The following is a 21,933-nucleotide window of genomic DNA, read 5'->3' on the forward strand; positions in this document are numbered from 1 at the left end:
CTACCAGAGCGGAAAATTAAAGTAATTCACGTTCTTAAGTAAGAATCGAACCCACAGCTATCGCGTTTACTGTCAGATGCTGTCCTACTATGCCACGGCGGCTTTAACATATATATTTTATGGAAAACATTAACATAGTTATTTACTAATGGTATTTCATTAGGTGACATAAAAACTTCTAGTATTCCCATTATATAGACATGCAATATTAATTAAACTCGTTGTAGTAATTAAAAATATGTATATTGTACATACGCACGTTTTATTTTAAAAAGATTTTTTCTTGTAATTTTGCTTCACGCTGTATCCCGCATTTAGCAAAGTACGCAGAGGGGAGTGTTAAGACACTCTTTTCCCAATAATCATGAATGAAACCTACTTATGAATGAAAGCTAGGATGAAGCTCAGCTATAAACATACACTAAGAACCACGTTCGTTCGTTAGAGATTTCCGCAAAAGCAACGAATAGTTCGATATAATAATGTAAGCTACTGTAGTGATTACAGGTTCGATTACCGCGAAATTTATTTGTATCTCACAGTCAGAATTTATTGTTCTATGAAAATAGGTAAATGAAAATAATTAATTACCCAACTGTGATTCAAACCCACTGACACTTAAACACCGCTCCACTGGAAAACGATGGAAGATGCCTAACGATACAAAAATATAAAAATAATTCCTACATAAAAAAAAAATAAAACACATAAGTATAAGAAATTATCTCATTTTAAATATCGGTCAGTCAACGCCGGCCCTGCATCTCGATCACGTTAATTTTAGCCAGTTGAAAACGCGATGCCAACGGTACCGTACACTTTCTACGAGGACGTGTTGGCTTCGTGGTAATTTCTTAAGTGAAAACGTCTAGTACTGTGGTTTGCGGTTCGATGAAAGTTGTATAAAGTTTGTATGTAAAATTTTCTAAGTTCAGTGCGTGTTTGTGTTTGTGTTTTTGTGGTGATCGACGACGTCGAATTGTTTTTGTTATTAAGGTAATTTGTTATTTTTGTTTATTTGTAGTGGATTTATTTGTGTTTTTTATTATTATTATAGCATGGTAGTTGTTTTATATTTTTTAAGTAGTTGTAATGATTGATTAGAAATATTAAAATTATTTATTATGTAAATGTTTTGCATTTTAAGTTTTTTTTTAAGTAGGCATATAGAATTATTGATATTTTTCTAATGTTTAAACTAAAGCATCTCTATATAGTTCTATTCTAAGACTAGATAAGCGAAAATTTATTTATTTATTTATTATGGATTAATATTTAACTATATTATAATTGAGCTAACGATCATTTCACATACAATAAAATGAAATACTTTATCAGTAAGCCACGATAGCCTCATAGTTTTTTAATTCTCGAGACATTGAGTGTTAAGTGGCAGAACTCAATACCGTCCGTTGTATTATTACTAGATTCGTTCCCCCGGATGGGAGTCGAACCTACATCTGTCGCGTTTATAGTCACACGTGGTGTCGCTGCGCTACGACGACGATGATGCGGCTCCCTTAATGTATGACAGATATTACGTAATTAAAATAAATTTCTCGTAATTTTCATAATTAGAATATATATATTTTTTTGTAAGATCTTAATACATATTTCAATTTGTTTAAGTTTAAATTTTAATACATAATGAAAAATGTATAAGTTCTTTAATATTAAAAAGAAACTAAATATATCGTGTTTATTTCGTTGAAATATTCAGTTTTTTTTTAGTTTTACGCGCTATCCCGCACATAGCAACATAGGCAGAGGGAAACTGAGAACCTATTGTAGACATTCCGTTCCGATTAAAATATTTCCGTTCCTCCACTTTCCATAGAATTCTGGAGATATTACGTGTACAACGGCGTAACCGGTTACCAGAGCGAGAAAATGGAAATATTAAATATTTAATTTTCTAAAGTGGAAATCGAACCCACAACCTGTCGCGTTTACTGCGCCACGACTGGCCTCAATTGTAATTTGTATTTCTATAGTCTCATATCTATATATGAAGGCCTATGCCCTTATAATAGTTAAAGATAAACAATATTTTTTATATATACTTATGTTGTCACAGTATAATTTAATAAATATTAATAATTTATATATGACATAGTATTAAAAAATATAAAACTCCTGATATTATTGAAAGGAACCCTAATCACTATACTTGTGCCCGTTCATTTTATTTTCTTTTTTTATTTGCAAAGTCCTGGAATGGCTGGTCCTATACAAAAGCTTTGCCAGCCTGTTCTATTTCCTTTCAAGTTGGTCGTAAAATATGCTGTTACATTTTCACGAGTTTTCTGTAAAATATACTTCAATATATTTATAAAAGTATAGTATTTTCACTATAATTTTTGTTTTATACTGTTAATAAAAAACTGAGGCCACCGAGGCACAGTAGCATAAGTGTATGACTGTAGATGTGAATGGTGTGGGTTCGATTCACTCTAGGAGATTTGAAATATTTAACATTTTCATTTCGTTGAGTTCCCCCTCAATACGCAACACTTCGAATGACGGAAAGTGGGGATCTTAATACGAGGTTCCCTCTACGTAACCCGCTATATCAGGGATACAGCGTGAAGCTAAAAAGATTATAATTACATAATAATCCGTTTTATATTACATAAATATATACCAAAATATACTTAAGTTTGACTGTAGCACAAAAACAATCACCTTAGCGGTATAGTATTAGAAAGCGGGTTAAAATAAATACCCTAGTATCAATTTTATAGACAATTAAACACTAATTGACGTCTCTGAATATGCCTTAAATGTTATTGTAGAGTCGAAATCAGCTAGACAAGTACATAGGTGCTAGGTAGGTTATGTTATCAAACACGAACTTTCATTTACACCTTTACCCAAGAAACTAAATATATTTTTTATAAACTATCAGAATATAAAGTTTTAAAATTATAAGTATAAAGTACTAAAATATTTTAATATATATAATTTTAGTTCCCTTGAAAATTTTAACTTTTCATTTAAACGGCTCCCAATACTATGCAAATATTTTTATCAAGTTCTACAATAACTATTATTAGAAATTAATTTTATAGGTTTAAGTACAGAAATCGAACCCACAGCCAACTTACAGTTCATAGCACTGTGCCACAATGGCCTCAAGACTTAAACGTATAACCCATTTCTAATGAACACAGCTATTTTATAGTGCAGTGTAAAAACAAGATCTGGACAATGTCTACAATAAAACGTATGGTAACATACATACAATTTGTGATGATTTAAAAGAAAACTTTTTCGTATAATTGGTAAAGTTCACACAATCGTATTATAGAAGTTCTTTTGTTCGTTGAAATTAGGTTCTCCATAGCTAATACGATGCTTTTAACGCAATTATTAGTGATGCAGATTCACGCTATATTACATAGAGTAAAAAATATGCATTCTCCTGAGTGGGAATCGTACCCGCAACCGGCGCGTTTACACTCACTTGTGCCGTTAAGCCACGACAGCCTTTACACATATTATATGTAATATTGCAATATTGGAGATATGTAATATTAAAAAGAACAAAATAATATTAACATAAGACTTTTTTTAAGACTTTCCATTACCCACTTTTCGCTTAATTTTTCAAGACATTACGTAAGCAGTGACGGAACTGTTCGCCTCAATTTGTCTACCATATCTTACTTACAAAAACAATTTTCACCATAACAAAAAATAGAAATGTTTGTTTCAGAACAAACGTCGGCCTGTTAGACCTGCAAAAGAATATTAGAAGACAGTTACAGCGCGGCCATGTACAATACACATATAGCGCGGACTATGCCCACACTTCGTACATCACGAAACTTTCCCGTAATAACTATTATATTACATATTAAATTATTATATAACATAATTATTAACAATACTAAAACTATGGGTCCTAAGTTCGATTCCTTTATATGTAAATTTTTATGTCAGACATGGATACTATGGCTACATTTAAATTCAATAGAGGCACTGTATTATAATTACACACTTATTTTTTTGTATATATTTATTTATGTTTTAGACAAATTTAAACTGTACATACATTTATATGTAAATGTGTATGTATATAATTATATGTCAAAAATATAAGATTTTTGTATATAAATTCTATTTTTCTCTTTCTTTCTTTCTAACTTTTACTATATAAACCAATTAATATTTTCACTTAAATAATTGCGAATAAAGTAATTAAAAATTAAATTATTAGAATATATATTTTATTGAACCATTGGAATTATGGTTGGTATAACAGAAAATAAAAAAGTCTAAATGAAAATGAAAAAATAGTGTTACTTCTAGTAGTAGTATAGGTTGTGAACTGTCGTTTTTAGTAGAGAAACCTATATGTATTTCAGCGTTCTACGCCGCGATGTTCTCACTGTCAGTCACTCAGATATAAACTTACATAATTTTTCAACATATTTCCTTTCTTGGTAAATTAATGAGATGTAATCAGTCGTGTATGCCCTCAATACAAATATGCATGGAGGGATGAATAAAAGATTGTGAACTCATACAATTGACCTATTACCCTATACCATCACTTTACTCTTTGAAATTATAATCTGAACTTGTGGCTTAGTAGCAGAAAAATTAATGCCTAGGGGTACACTATGTTACTTTTATATGTTGTCTGTACGTATAAATATGTGACTGTAAGCTCGACGATTGTGGATAGGATTCCCACTCGGGAAAATGAATTATTATTTATTAATATTTGCGTTTCTTCCCTCTGGAAACAATGGCGAAGCGCGGCGTTGAGTTCCGCCACTCAATATACAATACTCCTAAAGTTCATATCTCCTTTTTTTTTAATTCACGCTGTATCCAGTTTATAACAGAGTAGTCCCACTTTTCAGTCAATTTTGGAGACTTGCTTACAGAATGTGGAAAATGAAGCTAATTTTTTCCTGAATAAGAATTGAATCCACTATTGTCGTTTATACAGTTCGACTGCTACTGCATCACGAGGGCTTTATGCATATATAAATATATATAATGAAATATCTATAGAAATAAAAAAATATGTAAAAATATAAACCAATAGTAGAGTAAGAAGTTAAACGAACTGACGATTTTTCATTTATTTATTCAACAAATGGAACGTAATGAGTCAGCATCCGGTTCTGTCAGCGTCTGTTCTAGAGGGAAGCTTGGTGGGCTTTTCCTATACATAATTAAGATGTATCTCCCTTATCTTACGCGAATTGAAACGGAAAATCCTAATGAATATTGTTATGTGCCTTCAACTTGTAATATATTATTATTATACTATTTGTTGGGCAGCCAATTTCAACGTTCAAGTTAATCTAATCAAGTTCAAACTTAAATACCATCCACACCACCTGGATACGTGGCACTCCACTACTGTGCGGTTTCGTAGAAATTTCCTTCCACGCGCCACCGAACTGTGGAATGGCCTACCCGCGGCAGTGTTTCCAGGTCGGTACGATATGGGTACCTTCAAAAAGCGCGTCTATCTCCACCTCAAAGGCCGGTAATGCTCCTGTAGCTCCTCCGGTGCTGCACGGGGTCGTGGGCGGCGGTGATCATCATCAGGTGACCCGAACGCTCGTTTGCCTTGTCCTTTTTCCATAAAAAAAAAATAAAAAAAGAATCTAGATTTTTCCTGAACGCTCGGAGTGAATTACTTTCATTTTCTCCCTTTGATAAGCAATGAAGCACTGGGCCGGCAGTATATCCAAAACTTGAGCGGTGCGTGTAAAACGGAGTGCCTTAACACTAGATTCACTCCGCCTATCCTGCTACAAACGATGTAGCATAAAGCTAAAAAAATCCACTATTTCAAATCGGAAACCAAAAACAATTTTCTAGTCTATTTTACTAAGGGATAAACAGAACTGCCAGCCACGAGCCAGTGTACGATTAAGAAGGGTCTGGTATGAATAAAAGATGTCACGCGTCGACCAGACATTGTCTCGCAGCGTCCAATTATCATTAGTTCGTTGACACCGTTTCTCTAGCTGTAGGATTGTAGGATTTGGCCTACATGTGTGCCTATTGTTTTCTATTTGTAATATGAATTTTATGTAAAATCTGTGGGTTTTATTGCTCTATCTATGGAAAGGTTTAGATAATCTTATAAAATGATTAAATTGCTCTGATCTCCATTTTTCCTCCAATCTTAGAGACATATGTGTTTTAACGTGTTTGTGTGTACGAGAACAATTAAAATTATTCAATGTCCTGAGTGGGAATCGAACCTACAACCATCACATAATATATAGTCATAGAATGTGCTGATTTATTAGACGTTTTTATTCAGTACTGGCATTTTCAATCAGATTTTCCTTAAAACCTGCCTAGAAAATATTAAAATTAGGTAAACTATCTATTTTATCTCATTAGATAATATATTTTAATAAAATCTAAAGCGACTTCTACTTAAATTTTCTGTTATCTTCTTATTTCAAGGTACTTCTACAACACTTCATCACCTAATCCACCACTATCTGTAAATACACGATAACTATACCAACCACAAATAAAATCCCACAAACAAACCGAATAACACGAGTATGCCATAAAACGTGTAAAAGGGCTAACAGCAGGTGCCTAGTAAATCTTTCATCACATTGAATCTTGAAGTAAATGATGAAAAAAACTACGTAGAAAATTCTATATATTTGTTTTTATTGCGCGAACAAAAATAGTTAGCATTGATTTTATATATTATAGTCAATTTATAAATTTGTAGGCGTTTATCTATGGCTTGAATGAAGTCTCTATGTTTTTTATAAACTGTGAATTGACGCACACAGCTATGGGTTAAGATTTAATAGTGAATCGTTGTAAAATTGATATTTTATCATGTAAATGTGAATATTTCTTCGTAAATTAATGCTTTTCTTAACATAGGTTAGCAATAAGCAACCGAACTATACGGTCTGTTTATATATTTGGCCTTGTCCACTACCATCGAACTTGCCCTCCGGGATGACCTCATGCCTAGGACCTTCCACTAGTATCATCGATATTGTGGTTTTGTGTCGTAGGTCAACCGAAGTCTGCCCTTGTTTCTCTTTCTTCATAAATTATAATTTTCTCTACACACCTACTACCTGAGCACGTTCTTCTTCATTAGAGGAAATAGAAGGTAGACAGAGGGAACCTGGTGGAACTCCGTTCCTCACTTACGGCTGAATTCTGGAGGCGTGTTGAATGGCGAATGTAAATATACATTTTAATTAAATATTTAATTTCCTCGAGTGGTGATCGAATCCCAACCAGTCGATTTTACAGTCACACTTTGCTACGAAGCCACGACTGGCCTCAAAAAGTTTTTATTATTGTAATTTAAAACCGTAGTGCAATGGTTAAATTGACGGCTACAGGTTCGATTCCCACTATGGGAAAAGAATTATCATCGTTTCCTCGTTCTGGTAACAACAATGTCAAAATAATATAAATTATAATTTACTCCTAGTATACACACATCCTTACCCATGACGTCACCGCTCAGTTTACGGCCGTTTCATTACACATACATCTCGTTCGTTACGGGTTCAATGCTAGTTCAGTCGTATATCAAATTGTGTTGGCCTGATACTGTGTTTTTCTTATCTAGGAATTTCGGAATGTTCATATATCGTTATATGGGGAAGAAGAATTTTCTTTTTAGTTTTTTTGGAGAAGAGGAATTTTCTTTTTGGTGAATTTTGGTTTTTTCAGCTTACTGCTGTATTTTGATTATAGCAGAGTAGGCAGAAAGTTAAGACTTAATGTTAAAACTTATTTTGAGAGGTGAAAAAAAACAAGAAGTTAAAATAAAGGATGAATATTGGTGGAGAACCTATTGGTGGAGAATGAAGCTGTTATAATTATTTCTACTAGCTTTACCAGTTCGAACTCAAATATTATGAAAATATTTAGAATTCTATTTAATGTGTTTAGCATGAGAGTCACTGACCCAAATAGAACTCTATATTTTAAACTAAACTACAAAGCATTTAAAATATCGTTAAACGTAAACTGATGACGTCGTCATGGTGAAGAAAGTACCTGCACAATTTATTGCGGTGATTTTGGGAAGAACTTGGAGAAATGTTTATTTTTCACTTTCTTGATATACTCGTAGTAACACAAAACATAATGTTCGTAAATTATTCCGTATTTTAAAATCACTCTCAACTCTGAGATTGATCTTAAGATGCTATTTTCATTAATAAATTATAATCAATGAATGATCTTAAGATTTCTCTACCTTCAAACCTATTGTTATGTATGTCTATCTAGACCGAGGTTTTCCTTTCTTATATGCATATCTTTCATGTTATTTTTTACTCTTATATTAATATATATGTCTATTACATATGTTGCTAGCTAGCTATGTAGTTAGCTTATCCCAAAATTAACTCTATCGCTGTACTAAATTTAATATCGACTGATGTTGATGTGATACTGATGATGATGAAATGATTCAGTGAGTTAGGGGTTAAAGTGTAACAGACAGTTCGACAAACAGGATAGCAATGTTAATGAAAAAAAAATTGCACAGAACCATAAAAAAAAATACAAAATACGAATAAATCTGAAAAAACAAGTCTCTTATTCTAACGTGCGAACAGGCCATTGATAAAACAAAGTTTGAAATATTATTAATAGAGATGATAAATGGAGAATATAAAGGAACGTTGAACGGTCACAGGTTGCTTTAAAAAGTGTGCAGAGATCAAAGTCAGTACGATCAAGGTCTTGTTAATTTGGTTATACTAAAATCGGAACTCTAGTGGATTAAAAATAGATATTTTTTCAACTATTACTAAATAGAACGGAAAGAGTTCTTCTTTTTCCGTTCTACTTCTTGCTAAACTTCATGTTTTTTTGTAGTTTGACGTTGTGGCTTAGAGGCACACGTTTTACTGTATAAACGATGGTTGTGAGTTTGATTCTGACTTGGAAGAGTGATTTTTAAAAATGTCTTATTAATAGGTTTGCTCTCATTTCATGATAATTGTCAAAAGCTGTCAATGCGGGTTCGATTTCCACTTGGGGCAACGAAATATTTCATATTTTAATTTTCATTACTTTAAGTTTTATTCGAAACAGCAGTTCCTGAGATTAGGGCGTTTAACCGAGCAAATTCATAATACTATAATAGATGAATGAACAGAGCTGGTTACGTTTTAATTTATGATCCACGCGTCTGTAATACGGTAATATTATATCTACAAATATATTAAAGAAATAAAGATTAGAGAAATAACCATAACCGTAAATTAGAACTATTTCTCTGTTGTGATTTATGCAGCAAATCTAGATTTTAATTAAAGGATTTAGCTTTATTACATTTATGCTGTTTTACTTTATCTATATCTATCTATAAACGTAATGAATGACTTTGGGTTTGATTCTCACTCACCTACACACAATAAGCAAGAAACAGAGCTGCGTTAAGCACCGCCACTCAACTCGAAATATTGTTAATGCTAGGTTATCCTTGCTTACCCTGTCTAAAGTGGGATGTTCTAAAATTTTACAAGATACATAAGGTTTAATTAAGCCAGAATAAAAACTCAACATTACTGTTGTTAACAAATTCAAAATAAATTTTAGTGCGAAGTATGGAGCTGATGCTTATTTACGAAGATCTGGTTTTTGATCTGGTGGTGGGCCCCCAGTACCCCCAGTACCCCGGCACGGGGCCCGTGACCCGTCACGACCCGACAAATGGATAACGTTATACTTGTTTACGTTGAATAAGTACAACCATTAATTTTACATAGATTCACGAGAAAATGTTTGATAGAGACAAATTAGGATGATTATTTATATAGAGAACATAAAGCAAGATTTGCCCTCGCGTGAAACAAATAAACAGACAATTCTGGAAAGCATGGACTGGACAGTGTACGTACCTACGTAATTATATGGACGCCACCAGCACCGTACCTGGTTGGGATTTGTTTGACTGTAAAAGAAAAAGGTATAAGTTTCATTGCTTGAAAAAATACTAAAATTTACTATATTAATATTTTTTTATTTCTCCACTCAACACGTAGTAACGTCGCTTCGCATAAGGGAGTGTCAGAACACTATGAGCGAAGAAAACAATAAACTTGTACCCCTGAATGTTTATATATTATAGATACGTATTATATGTATATCTAAAAATATAAGTGTATATAAGTAGAAGAGGTGCCAACTACCAAGGCCAGAGTTTACCAGATACCTATTTACGATACCGACTTTGTTTATTTAATTTCTTAAAACAGTTTCCTGTTTATAATAGTTGAAATGAAAATTGTATTTTAATTCATTAGTCCAAGGCGTACTTATCACAGTCAGGGTCTAGGGCTACTACTAGGGTAATTAAAATATAATTTTAATTAAAAAACATCAGTTTTATGCTAAATTCCGCACACAGTAGGGTAGACGGGTAGATTTTCCTCACTTTACGACTCGACGAGATAGGAAACGAAGATAGTTTTATTTACTGTTGGTAGCTAAGTTGCGGAACAAAAGGAAGTTTTTTTTTCCAAAAAGCAACTTAATTTAAAAATATTCATTCTCTCCAGTAGGGATCGACACGCAACCATTACTGTCACAGTGAGACGCTACCCCGCTGCACCATGACGGCCTAAATTCAAGATATAAATATAGTTGCTGAAATTATTCTCTCAAAATTTTCGTCCGCTTTAGCGACACTCGTTGACAGCTCGCCGATTGGAAACTTATGTTAGCGTGTGTAATATCAAATTCTTCACTTAAAAAATAAATAAATTTAGAGGTCGTCGCGACGATAACGCGACGATTGTGCGTATTATTTCCACTCGGGGGAATTAAGAATTAATTAATTATATTCACAACACAAACACGTTATGTCTCAAAAATTAGACGCTGCGTTGAGAACGGAGTGTTTTAACACTAGGATCGATTTGCGTACCATGGTGTATGTCTGCTATAATAATCCTTAATTAGGTAATTTTATAAATGCTCCTACTTAAATTTTGAAATATTTATTATTTATATTTAGAGTAGGAAAGGAGAACAAAAATAATCGAAATCACAACCGTTACGAAGAAAAATACGACTTAAAATAGAGAAATATTATTTTTGCTAGTCATTAATAATGACAACCCTAATTGCACAATTAAAAACGTTAAAACACACATGTCATAAAGCGGATACGCCGATCTCAGTTTTTAAATCATTAAAATATTCCTATATAATTTTTATTGTACGTCAGTTTTACATTGAACCAATTAAATATAACTTGTGTTTGGAAAATGTAATTTAGATATAATTTTCTAATTAAAATATTCGTAATCGCAATGCCTCCAGAATTCGGCAGAATGTGGACTACAGAGTGACTTTATGATAGGTTCCCTCTGTCTACCATGCTGTGTGCATGATACAGCGTGAAGCTGATTTAATTTATTTAATTTAATTTCTTTTCTTAAGAGAAAGCAAGATAAAAGTTAATTTGCACTCAAAATGTTTTTTTTCTATGACAAATGAAATGATTGAGTGGCACTGTTGAAAAGATTACAATTTACATATAGTTCGGCAAATGTCCAAAATTTCATCAACATTTTTTAAATATCTCTTAACATATAAATAGAGACTAGAAAATAAATTCTTGATATATAAAATAGTGTAGGTATAACGTGTGAATATTAGTTTTTTTATAGCTTCACGCTGTAACACGTATATAGCATGGTAAACAGAGGGAACCTAGTGTTAAATCACTGCTTCCTCCCACTTGCTGAGTTCATTACCCCGAGCGGGAATCGAAACACGACCGTCGCGTTTATAATCAGAAGTATTAGTCATTTAAAAAAACCTACGAGACTCTATCTGAACTACAATAGTTTGAAGTAGTGATTCAAAATACAAAGGAGTAAAAAATATGCTTGTTAATTTCTCCAAGTACCAATTGTATAGGGGGAATACCATATCATTTTTTTATTAAATCGTGATGCAGCGTCACTATGAGTAAGTGTGTACGTGACAGTTGTAGGTTCTATTCATGATTGAGGAAATGAATGTAATTCATTTTCTTACTTTGATAAATAAGACAAAGGTGCGTAAGGAACAGTGTGTTAACACTAACTTCATTCTGTCCATCCTGCTATATACTGGATAGTATGCAGAAGGAAAATATCATTTCAATTTTTAGTGCATATAATAAAGTTCTGAAAGAACCTATTGTTCAAGCATTTCGATCTCCAATTTTCGTCTAATTTCGAGAATACATGTACGTCGTAACAGAACTCGTTGAGCTTTGACTTACTGGATCGATTTAATAACAAGAATTTATACGTTATTCATCCCGAATAGGCCTAACTCAAAATAAGTCCCTTTACAGATATGCCTATCAATCGTCCCGGAATGTCAATCCTACAATATAGGTAGTGTAGGACACTCCGTTTCCCATAAGCCGCCCAATGCTTGGCACATTGCTTAGGTACTCAACGAAACTGAACAAATTTCTAAATTTTCTTTTTCATTTCCTTTTGCATCAAGTGGGAATCGAACTCACAACTACGTGTCATGTTTGCAAACGCTCTCTGCCTTATATTGTTAGCATATCCAACACCTAAATAAATAACAAACAAAATTGAAAGACAGCTCGAAAGCGCTACTAAATCTAAATCTATTTTAAAATGTGCGGAATTTTTTTTTCACTAGTATCTAGCAAAATGTTTACATGTAAAACATAAACAGACTGTATAAATAGAAGTGTGTTTAGAAACATTTATACAGTACGCTTAAGTTGTTAACGTAGTACAAACCGTATTTAAATAGGAACATAGATACTAAAATATTTGTAATAATTAGGCAATTTTAGAATTGTAATGTTGATTTCACTCTATAGATTAAAAATTATGATCTGGACTAAGTCTTGGTGAAAATTTCTGGTGACAGAGTCAGTATTTTAAGTGGATCTCTTTTTAACGTGCATTCTCTTTTTTCCTAGCATTATTTGTGCCATATTAACCATATCATCTTTTATGCATGGAACTCCATACAATGTTAGAATGGTCAAGTAGTTACTAGTAACTGACATGTTCAGAACACTATAATCAAAGAATAGAAAAAAGAGAAATAATATAAATTATTTTATAATTCATATTATTTCTCTTGAGGCCGGTTGTGGGTTCTATCCCCACTCGAGGAAGTGAAATATTTATCTACGTTCATATTATTTATTACATTTCTTCGCTCTCGTGTCGAAGCCTAGCGAGGCGTTGTGTTCTGCCACTCAACACGCAATGCCTCCAGAATTCGGCAGAAAGTGAGGAACGGAGTGTCGTAACACTAGATTCCCATTGCCTACCCTACTATGTGCAGGATACAGTAAAGCTAATTTAATTTTAATTCTTATATATAAAAAACTAAATATTAAATATAAAATTCCTAAAAAAAAAACTGTAGCTATATATTTAATCTAATTTATATGAATAAGTACACTTCAAAGCGAATGCCCGAGCTCTCGTACTTTAATTTAACTTTAGTACAAAATTTTGTATGAAATTGTTGAAATCCGGCAACAGAATAAGCTCGTATAACAGAGAAAGCTTAAAAGCTTATCGGAAAATGATGTTGAGATTAACATTATGAAGTTGTAAGTATTCATTTGTTCTCGATAATTATTCCGTGGAATTATTATATTTGAATAAATAAATAATCGGCTAAGCTAAATGAGGCCAGTCGTAGTATAGGGGCAAGTGTGCCCGTAAACGTGACGGGTTGTGGGTTCGATCCACACTCGAGAAAATTAAATATTTATTTCAATTTATATTTTCATTTCTTCGCTTTGGTGTCGAAGCAAAGGGCGGCGCTGAGTTCCACCAGTTAACACGCAATGCATTCAGTATTCGGCGGAAAGTGGGGAACCGAGTCGTCTTAACACTAGGTTCCCTTTGCCTACCCCGTTGATTTTAATAAATAATAAACAAAGATTATTCGCCAAATTATGTTTTATTATTTTTTGGATTTGACAATATTGAACAAAACTATTTAATAAAAAAATAAGTAAGTGTAAAACCCATGTTAACACTAGCAAAAAAAAGCTATAAAAACAAACAAAAATAAATAATTGAATAAAAGAAATATAGCACCCACAAACTTTACACATTCGTGTAGACTCCCCCTTTGAAGTCGGTTACAATAGTTTAAACAGAAGTAACAATACATATATCATAGGAAATCTTGGCAACGTGCGGTGGAAGATGAAATCAATTCAGATTTTAGCTTTGAAATGTAAATTATTTTATGTTCCATAAACATTTTATAGTGTCATATAGTGTGTAATTGTTTTGCTAAGTGGTCACAGTAGTAGCGGAATGGCTGTTGCGTAATATTGCTTGTTGGCAAAAGGACGGACCTTCGTTTGCTTTTAGTTTTACATATTAGTTATTGTCAGCATTTTTGGTTTTCTTTTTAAAATAGCTAGATTATATAAAGCTGAAAAAAAAACTTTTCTTTCACGCTGTTTCCCGTATAGAATTACGTTTTATTATTGGAATAAAGTAAGTATGTAATAACCTAAATAAAAAGTAGTTATTAAAAATTCGAGGCTTATTTTGTCATCCATTGCCTTTTTTAATAATATTTTATTGAAAATTGTATTATAGATATCAACATATTCTATTAATTTAACTCATCTACTAAATATACTTTCATTGTTTATTTGTGACTCAACTTGGCATTAAAAACTTTTTATATGACACATCGTAATTATTATCTATTTTAAATATATAATATGATTAAAAAAATTGTATATAAATAAAGGAAGCTTTGATTTTCTCTCATTACGGAAGTTACACTCCATTCAGTTTCATGCGATACTTACGAAAATTATAATTATTAATAAATTGTGCTGTTAAGTTATAAGAAGAACTTATATTTGAAGCATATCGTCTCTATCCAGTTTCCATGGTAAATCTATTCTTATTTTTATCAACTTTTTCTATTAATAATTTTTTTTTGTTAACATTTAGATACCTACCTACCGTAAAAAAAATATTCTATGCTTACCATCCAAGTTCGAAACATTATATGTTAAACTGTACCTAATCGCGCTTTTAATAAGCAAAGTCATTCCTCTCGACTAGGCATCGAATCCACAATCATCATCATCTAGTATACAAATACTCTCCCACTGCGTCACTGGCCATCTCAGAAACCTTAAGTTCCATATTTTTTGTATTTTCTTTCATTTTCAGTTTCGATTCAATCTTTCTTTCTTTTCTTTCTTTACAAAATTTACTTTAAGATAAAACATTCTTATACTATTATTATTATCCACTGTGTCTCAGTTCCTGTGACTTGCGGTGAGACGAAACTGCTTCCAACTATTTCTATCGGGCTAGAATAGACATGTTGGAATGTAGGTCGGAGTCGGAGCTTCGCCATATTTGTTTTGCTTATTTAACCCTTATATAACAATGGATTCTGCAGTCTTAACGGATTTAGAACTTATGTGCTTCTAAATACAGACACGTCTAGAGGTTTTAACTGTTAATAGAAGTCGTAAGATTAAATTTATAGTAATAGTTACTTATGGAAATCAGTCATGGCAAAGTGTTTACTGTAAACGAGATTTGTGGGTTTGATTCCCACTCGGAGAAATGAAATGTTTAATTATTTTCTATTTTTATTTTCCTTTCTTCGCTCTGGTGCCGACGCGGCGCTGAGTTCCGCCATTCCGTTCCGTTCATATCGTAATATCCCAAATGGTATGTTTTGACACTAAGCTCTTAGAAGCTATAAAATATATACATACATATAATTTCCCACCATACCAATCTATAAGAATGTAGGCCGAATCTGAAAACCGCACGTTAAGTTTAACTACTTTTGTATACAGTTGCTATTAATTTTATAGGCAATTTATAACTCGTCTGTTCCGATAATCCAATTTAAACTAGCATACATGTTTATTGTTGTGTGGAATCGGAAAAACATCTCATTCCACGACGCTTTCTTGGTACTGGTGGTAGCTGACTCGCGATAGATATAGGTTCAATTCCCCATTTTCATATATATAAAAAAACTGTTTCACGCTGTATCCCGCACACTGGGTTTAGCAGAGGGAAGTTTGTGTTAAGATACTCCGTTCCGCATTTTCCGCCGAATTCTGCAGGCATTGCGTGTTGAATTCCACCACTCAAGCATTTATATCGTGGTAGACAAATTAAAAATGAAATGGCATATGAGTAGAAAGTAATGATTTATTATATGTCTGTTGACTCTATGTGACGCAGGAGATACGCCTAAAAACTTTTAATGATTATTATTTGATTATAATATAATTTGTGATTTTTAAGAGCAAGATTCTGTTTTAATTTAATGTAAATTCTGTTTAAATATAAACTCTTTTGTATTTAGATAACATATAACCACTAATACATTCAAACCAAAATAAAAATGAAATTATAAAACATATTTCATAGATAAAAAGTGGCCTGAAGGCTAAAACGTAGCAATTTGCTTATATTTTTAAAACTACTTACTAGAATGTAATATTTTATAAAAAGAAACATATCTATTAAATACATAAAAAATGGCCATTCTTACGCCTTTTAGCTACACCACAAAGAATTTATCTATCTAATACATTTAGAGATATTAAAATAATAGTTTCAAAAAAATGTAATTCATGGTATATTTAAAGTAAAATAGAAGAAAACATATATTAGTTAAGTTATGCTAATGTATCCCTGGCACTAACGATGTCGTATACAACGGCTCTTTAGAGAGTACTATTCCTCTAGTATTCAATATAAACACCATAAAATGCACAGTTGGTATCGTAATAACGTATCTACGCTTATTTATCAAACAAAAAGCTTTTCCAAAGCAACTACGCAGTTTCAAATCTTGAAGTAACAATTGTTTTCGATTGTTTCTATGTTTTTAATATATTCTTTGAAATATTGAAAATTTAAAATACAACTTCAGGGTTTTTCGGCAGGGTAGGCAGAGGTAACCTGGTGTTATGACACTCGGCTCTTAATTTTCTACCGAATTTTCGACACATTACGTCTTAAGTGGCGGAAGTTAACGCCAAGCAACCCTGTAGTCGTAGTAAGGTTTGTCAAAAAATTAAACTAACATTATTCAATAATTCGTGCAGGTATAATCGTTTGTCTATATTCCTTGTTTAGAGTATTTGTATGTGTGATCACTTTTAATTGACCGTGTCTAACATATATCTTGAAGTTGTCTTTATAATAGACAACGCAGCGCAGTTGACTTCTGCCAAACGAGGTGGAGAATGGAGTGCCATAACACTAGTTCCCTCTTCCTTCTCAACTCTGCGAAAAAAACTATTTTTTTTATATATTTATATAAAAAAAGTCAATTTAAATTGCGGCATACCACAATCCTAATATTTATTACCTTATTTTTTCCACTGCAGTAATCGTAATCTTTTTACGTGACCGTATTTACACAATTAAGTACGCCAGTGCAGGTGGTTTCGCCCTATATGTATATTGGAATCAATAGAGACAGACAGACGACAGTGGCTGTACAATGTTACCTTGTATTAAAATCAAATTATATATTAAGACAATTTCTGCCCATAACTTTACGTGGGTCCTGTTCCCATAGGAATTTCCAGAAATTTCCATGCCTACACCCTACTAGCGAAATTTCATCTTTCTTAGTCCAGCAATTTCGTCTGCGTTGCTATAATTCATTCAGTAACGGAAGAGTTTTACATCTTTGTGAAAAATGGAGGTATACCTAGGTACCTCAATTATATAATGTTTAATAAAAATAATTAATGATTTCGTTATGACATATTTTTTTTTTATAATTAAAAAAAATATATATGAATGTAGTTTAGTTATAGAAAAAAATATATCAATTAATTTATTATATATAGCCCTTATTTTAAAAATATCACGATATTTTTTATTTTAATATGGAAAAAGGTCTTTTTTAGGCTTACAAAAATCATTGATAGATTATATTATAATTCCGAGCACGGAATCCCGAGGGAAACAATATTACGCTCCAGTTCATATGTATTTATATCGTACTAAAATAAAGCGTGCGATCTCTCGCGACTACCGCTTATTTTTTTTTTATAAATATCTCGCTATTTATCTTTTTCAACGAGCTTGACAATATTGAGAAATTTTTGCTCTTTCAGATGTGGAGAAACTAAACAAATTCTCTACCTACCCTGCTATGTGTGCTGGTTGGTTCGATTCTAAAAAAAAATATAATTGTCTATGTTAATTGATAAATCTCTCTCTCTATATCCTTCTATAATTCAATCTTGCATCATATTCCTTTTAAGTGTTTGTTTGTTTCCACCCCCTTAGAATATGTCCACCTGTCACATTGGCTCTGCAACTTCAGAACCAAACGAGTACAAATCATATTAATAAATGAGTCGTTTCGTTTCGTCTCTATGTCAAAAATGAAAATAAAGAAATTGACGATTAGCACCTTTTCACTGACATCTGTCGTTCTATGTTTTTTTATTATATCTGTGACTACACAGAGAGAGAACCTGGCACGTCGAGTACGACGTACAGCTATGCAATGCGAAGAAATCTGTGGCATATTTATCTTTCGCTCTTCTTTTGTCATGTCCACTAATGCAGCGTCAATGTCAACATTGCATTGTGAAGATACGCAAGTATGCTGGCGTCTGCCAACCAGTACCTAGTTAATTCACCGTTGACTCTGTGTCTAATGTCAACAGCTAAAGATCATTTAATAGGCACTTTATATTACCCTATAGGTACTATGTACTACATGCTTTCCTAGTTTTCCTTAGATCTACTAGGTTTCCTTTTTTTATTTTTTAAAATATATTATAACAGTAAACTCCGGTTGTTATTCATATCTATATAATAAAAGAACCTTAATTTTTCCAATTTTAGGCTTAATTCGTTACTATTGAGTGAAATATATTTTTTAAAACAAGACCTTTCGAACAAAAAAACAGGTTCACGCTGTTTCTTTTGAGGTTTCTGTATCATCTGAGCGGGCTCTCTTAATAATAGTATGGACATGACGTTTGTCATACATAGCCCATGTTTTATTTTCATATGTTAGAATCGGTCTTATAATATTTTTATATAAAAAGCTTTTAAACTTTACGGACATCCTCCGGTCTCAGATAAAACAATTTATTAATATACATACAATTTCTCGAATTCCGATAAAATTTAAAACAGCTAACGCACTAATTTCAAATACAAAGTTTCTGTTTAGTAATGAAACAGTGGGTTCAAATCCAATTTCATAACATGAAACTCACAAATAAAATACATTAAAATACAAAGAAAAATATGAACTGCGGAAACAGATATTTTTTATTATGTACAGTACATAGTGGGCTCGCTTTAATATATCTCATAACTTTCCGAGACGCGTTTAGTAAACACTGAGTTATTAGTAGGCAAGGCCGTCTGTTCGTTTGTGTTTATAGTACACTTTGATTTGGTTTGGGCTTAGTAAAGGTCAATATTTTATAGTTTTTTTTTATAAAAAATTTTTTAGCTTCACTCTTTAATCACTATCAGGATAGTTCTCTTTCCTCAGTTCTCGTTGGCTTCATCCATTGCAATCAACCTCTTCCATACATGCCTTCTTACTTCTTCATCCTGGCATTAATCCCGGCTACCAAGGCAGCCTTCCTACTCAACAGATATCACATTACCACGGCACTCATTTTCTTATTCTGTATTCATCAAAATTTAATTTAAGCATGAGAAATGATCGAAATTTAAATCTGCGAATCTCGTATACTGTACAATGATTTACTTAATCATACATTTACATTATGTAATTGTGTCATGCCCCCGGATGGGAATCGAATACAAAACCATCGCATGTACAGGCACCACGACAACCTCTAAACAACATTAACCTTTAAGTATGGACGTCGGGTCTGACAGACCAGACAGTTCTACGAATTCTACAAATCGGCCACTTCTCGGTGACCTCCGCCACTGAGTCTCTCAGTACCTTTCGTGTTAATGACAAAATGAATGTAGATAGCAGTGGTTGTGTCTCTGGGTTCAAAACACGTGAGTATTTAACTTTCTAAACTGGGCTTGGGTCTGTCAGACCCGACGTCCATGTTTCCCATACATGAATGATTTCAAAACGCCATATATTTTTATAATATTACAAAATATACTTTAATATTTTAATTGTATTATTTGTATTCAAATGTTTTTATTGTTTTATATCATATATTATTTGGCATTTTTTGTTATATATTTTAGTAATATAAATATTATTTACCTAAAAAAGATTAATTTTTTTTAGTTTTTATGATAAAATGGAAAAAAATTATCGACCTAGCACGTCAGTGACAAAAATATCGGTACTTTATAATCAACATCAAACAAAAGAATTGGACGACGACATTTTATAAAGAAAATAGCACTTTATCAAATTAAAATACCCGTTTCGTATACTAAACTACTCTAAGAGTTGAGAATGACTTTGACTCGCGTTTCGCGATCTAATCTATCATATATTGAACATGAAGCTAAAAAAATTGTTTTGGGATCTTGAAAAACATGTACACTTTGCCCCCAAAAGATATATAGAAACATAACACATACTTATGTTGACTGCAATCGTCCTGTTTGCCTACAATGTTGAAAGCCATTGTGTATCGATGTTCAATAATACCTTATCTTGAGATGTTGTCAAAATTTTTATTTTATAACATAAGATGTAATTTCTTTATTTTTTTTATTTGTTAGACTTTATATTTTGTTAAAAAAATATTTATTTTATTATGTATCTTTTTTTTATAGTATTATTTTCTTAAGAGTCATCCCATGTGGCCAAAGACTGAAATTGTGACTTTAAGTTACTTAAATCGTTGTGATGCGTAAACTTTAATAAAAAGCGATTTTATTTATATTGATTTTGCTTGATTTGAGGCTATTCATGTAAACTAAAACATAAAATTGTCTTCTTCCTTTAAAAAACAGCCGGAATATGACCAATAAATACACTGGTCTGACAGACCCGACGTCCATATGTATGTTATAAAAAAATCACGTCCATAGTTAAAGGTTAAGAAAAAACATACAACTACTACTAAATCTAAATATCTATTGTATGGCATCCATTTAAAATTAAAGTCTCACGATCAATAATTTTTGAATTAAACTTTGCTTAAAAAAACATCCCTTAACTACCATCTAGCATGCCCCAAACCCATTAACCCCATCACCCAACACCTGCCATAACGTTACAAATACAAACCGCAAATCGTTTACTTACATACAACCTCTATATCAAATCTTCATTCATACAATTGAAAATATAAACAGATACAGGTGTATATAACTAACTCTTTGATCGTGATAGCTAAAATACAATGATTCATCATATAATTGAATCTCAGCCAAAACCAGTCGTAAAACAATCGAGAGAGCGGCGTAATGCCACAGTGGACGATAAATAACAATAAAATAACGCAAATATCTATTTAGCTTTCACATTGGGTGTGTTTTGAAGACTGTAAAACTTTGAAGTGGTAGCAATGATTGGTTTTATGTCTAATACTGTGTCTATACAGCCTATTTAAAATTAAATCAAGTCAGCTTCACGCTGTATCCCGCACATAGCAGGGTAGGCAGAGGGAATTTAGGGTAGACGCTCCGTTCTCCGCTTTCTGTCTAATTCTGGGGGCATTGCGTCCACACCAGAGCGAAGAAATATAAACGTAAATATATATTTCACTTCCTCGAGTGGAGATCGAACCCACAACCGTCGCGTTACAGTCACACCCTTGTGCCGCTGCGCCTAGACGGCCTCAAAATTAAAATATAATGAACTCGTAATGTATGTTTTTATTTTTATTGAGGTAAGTAAACGAAAAATAATTATATATTTAAATTGAATTAGGTATTGAATTCTTAAGGAACTATCCAAAAATATTTTGATTCAATT

General features: G+C 32.4%; 1 protein-coding gene across 7 annotated transcripts in view; it reads left to right on the plus strand.

Moving 5' to 3' along the window:
• The first annotated feature begins 775 nt into the window (after positions 1-775).
• The window catches only part of LOC146529675 (uncharacterized), a 42,608-nt gene continuing 21,450 nt past the window's right edge, over positions 776-21,933 (plus strand). For 6 of the 7 annotated variants that reach the window (XM_085201427.1, XM_085201428.1, XM_085201429.1 and 3 more), the window contains exons 1-2: positions 776-996; positions 3,719-3,837. In XM_085201427.1, coding sequence (XP_085057553.1) covers positions 3,778-3,837 — 60 coding nt within the window. In that variant the 5' untranslated portion in view covers positions 776-996; positions 3,719-3,777. The remainder of the gene's footprint in view (positions 997-3,718; positions 3,838-21,933) is intronic. The other variant, XM_085201431.1, reaches the window with a different exon arrangement.

This window comes from Heliconius melpomene, chromosome 18, assembly GCF_056956725.1.
Source record: "Heliconius melpomene rosina isolate 202511_hmr_F chromosome 18, ASM5695672v1, whole genome shotgun sequence".
In the NCBI taxonomy this organism is placed as follows: domain Eukaryota; kingdom Metazoa; phylum Arthropoda; class Insecta; order Lepidoptera; family Nymphalidae; genus Heliconius; species Heliconius melpomene.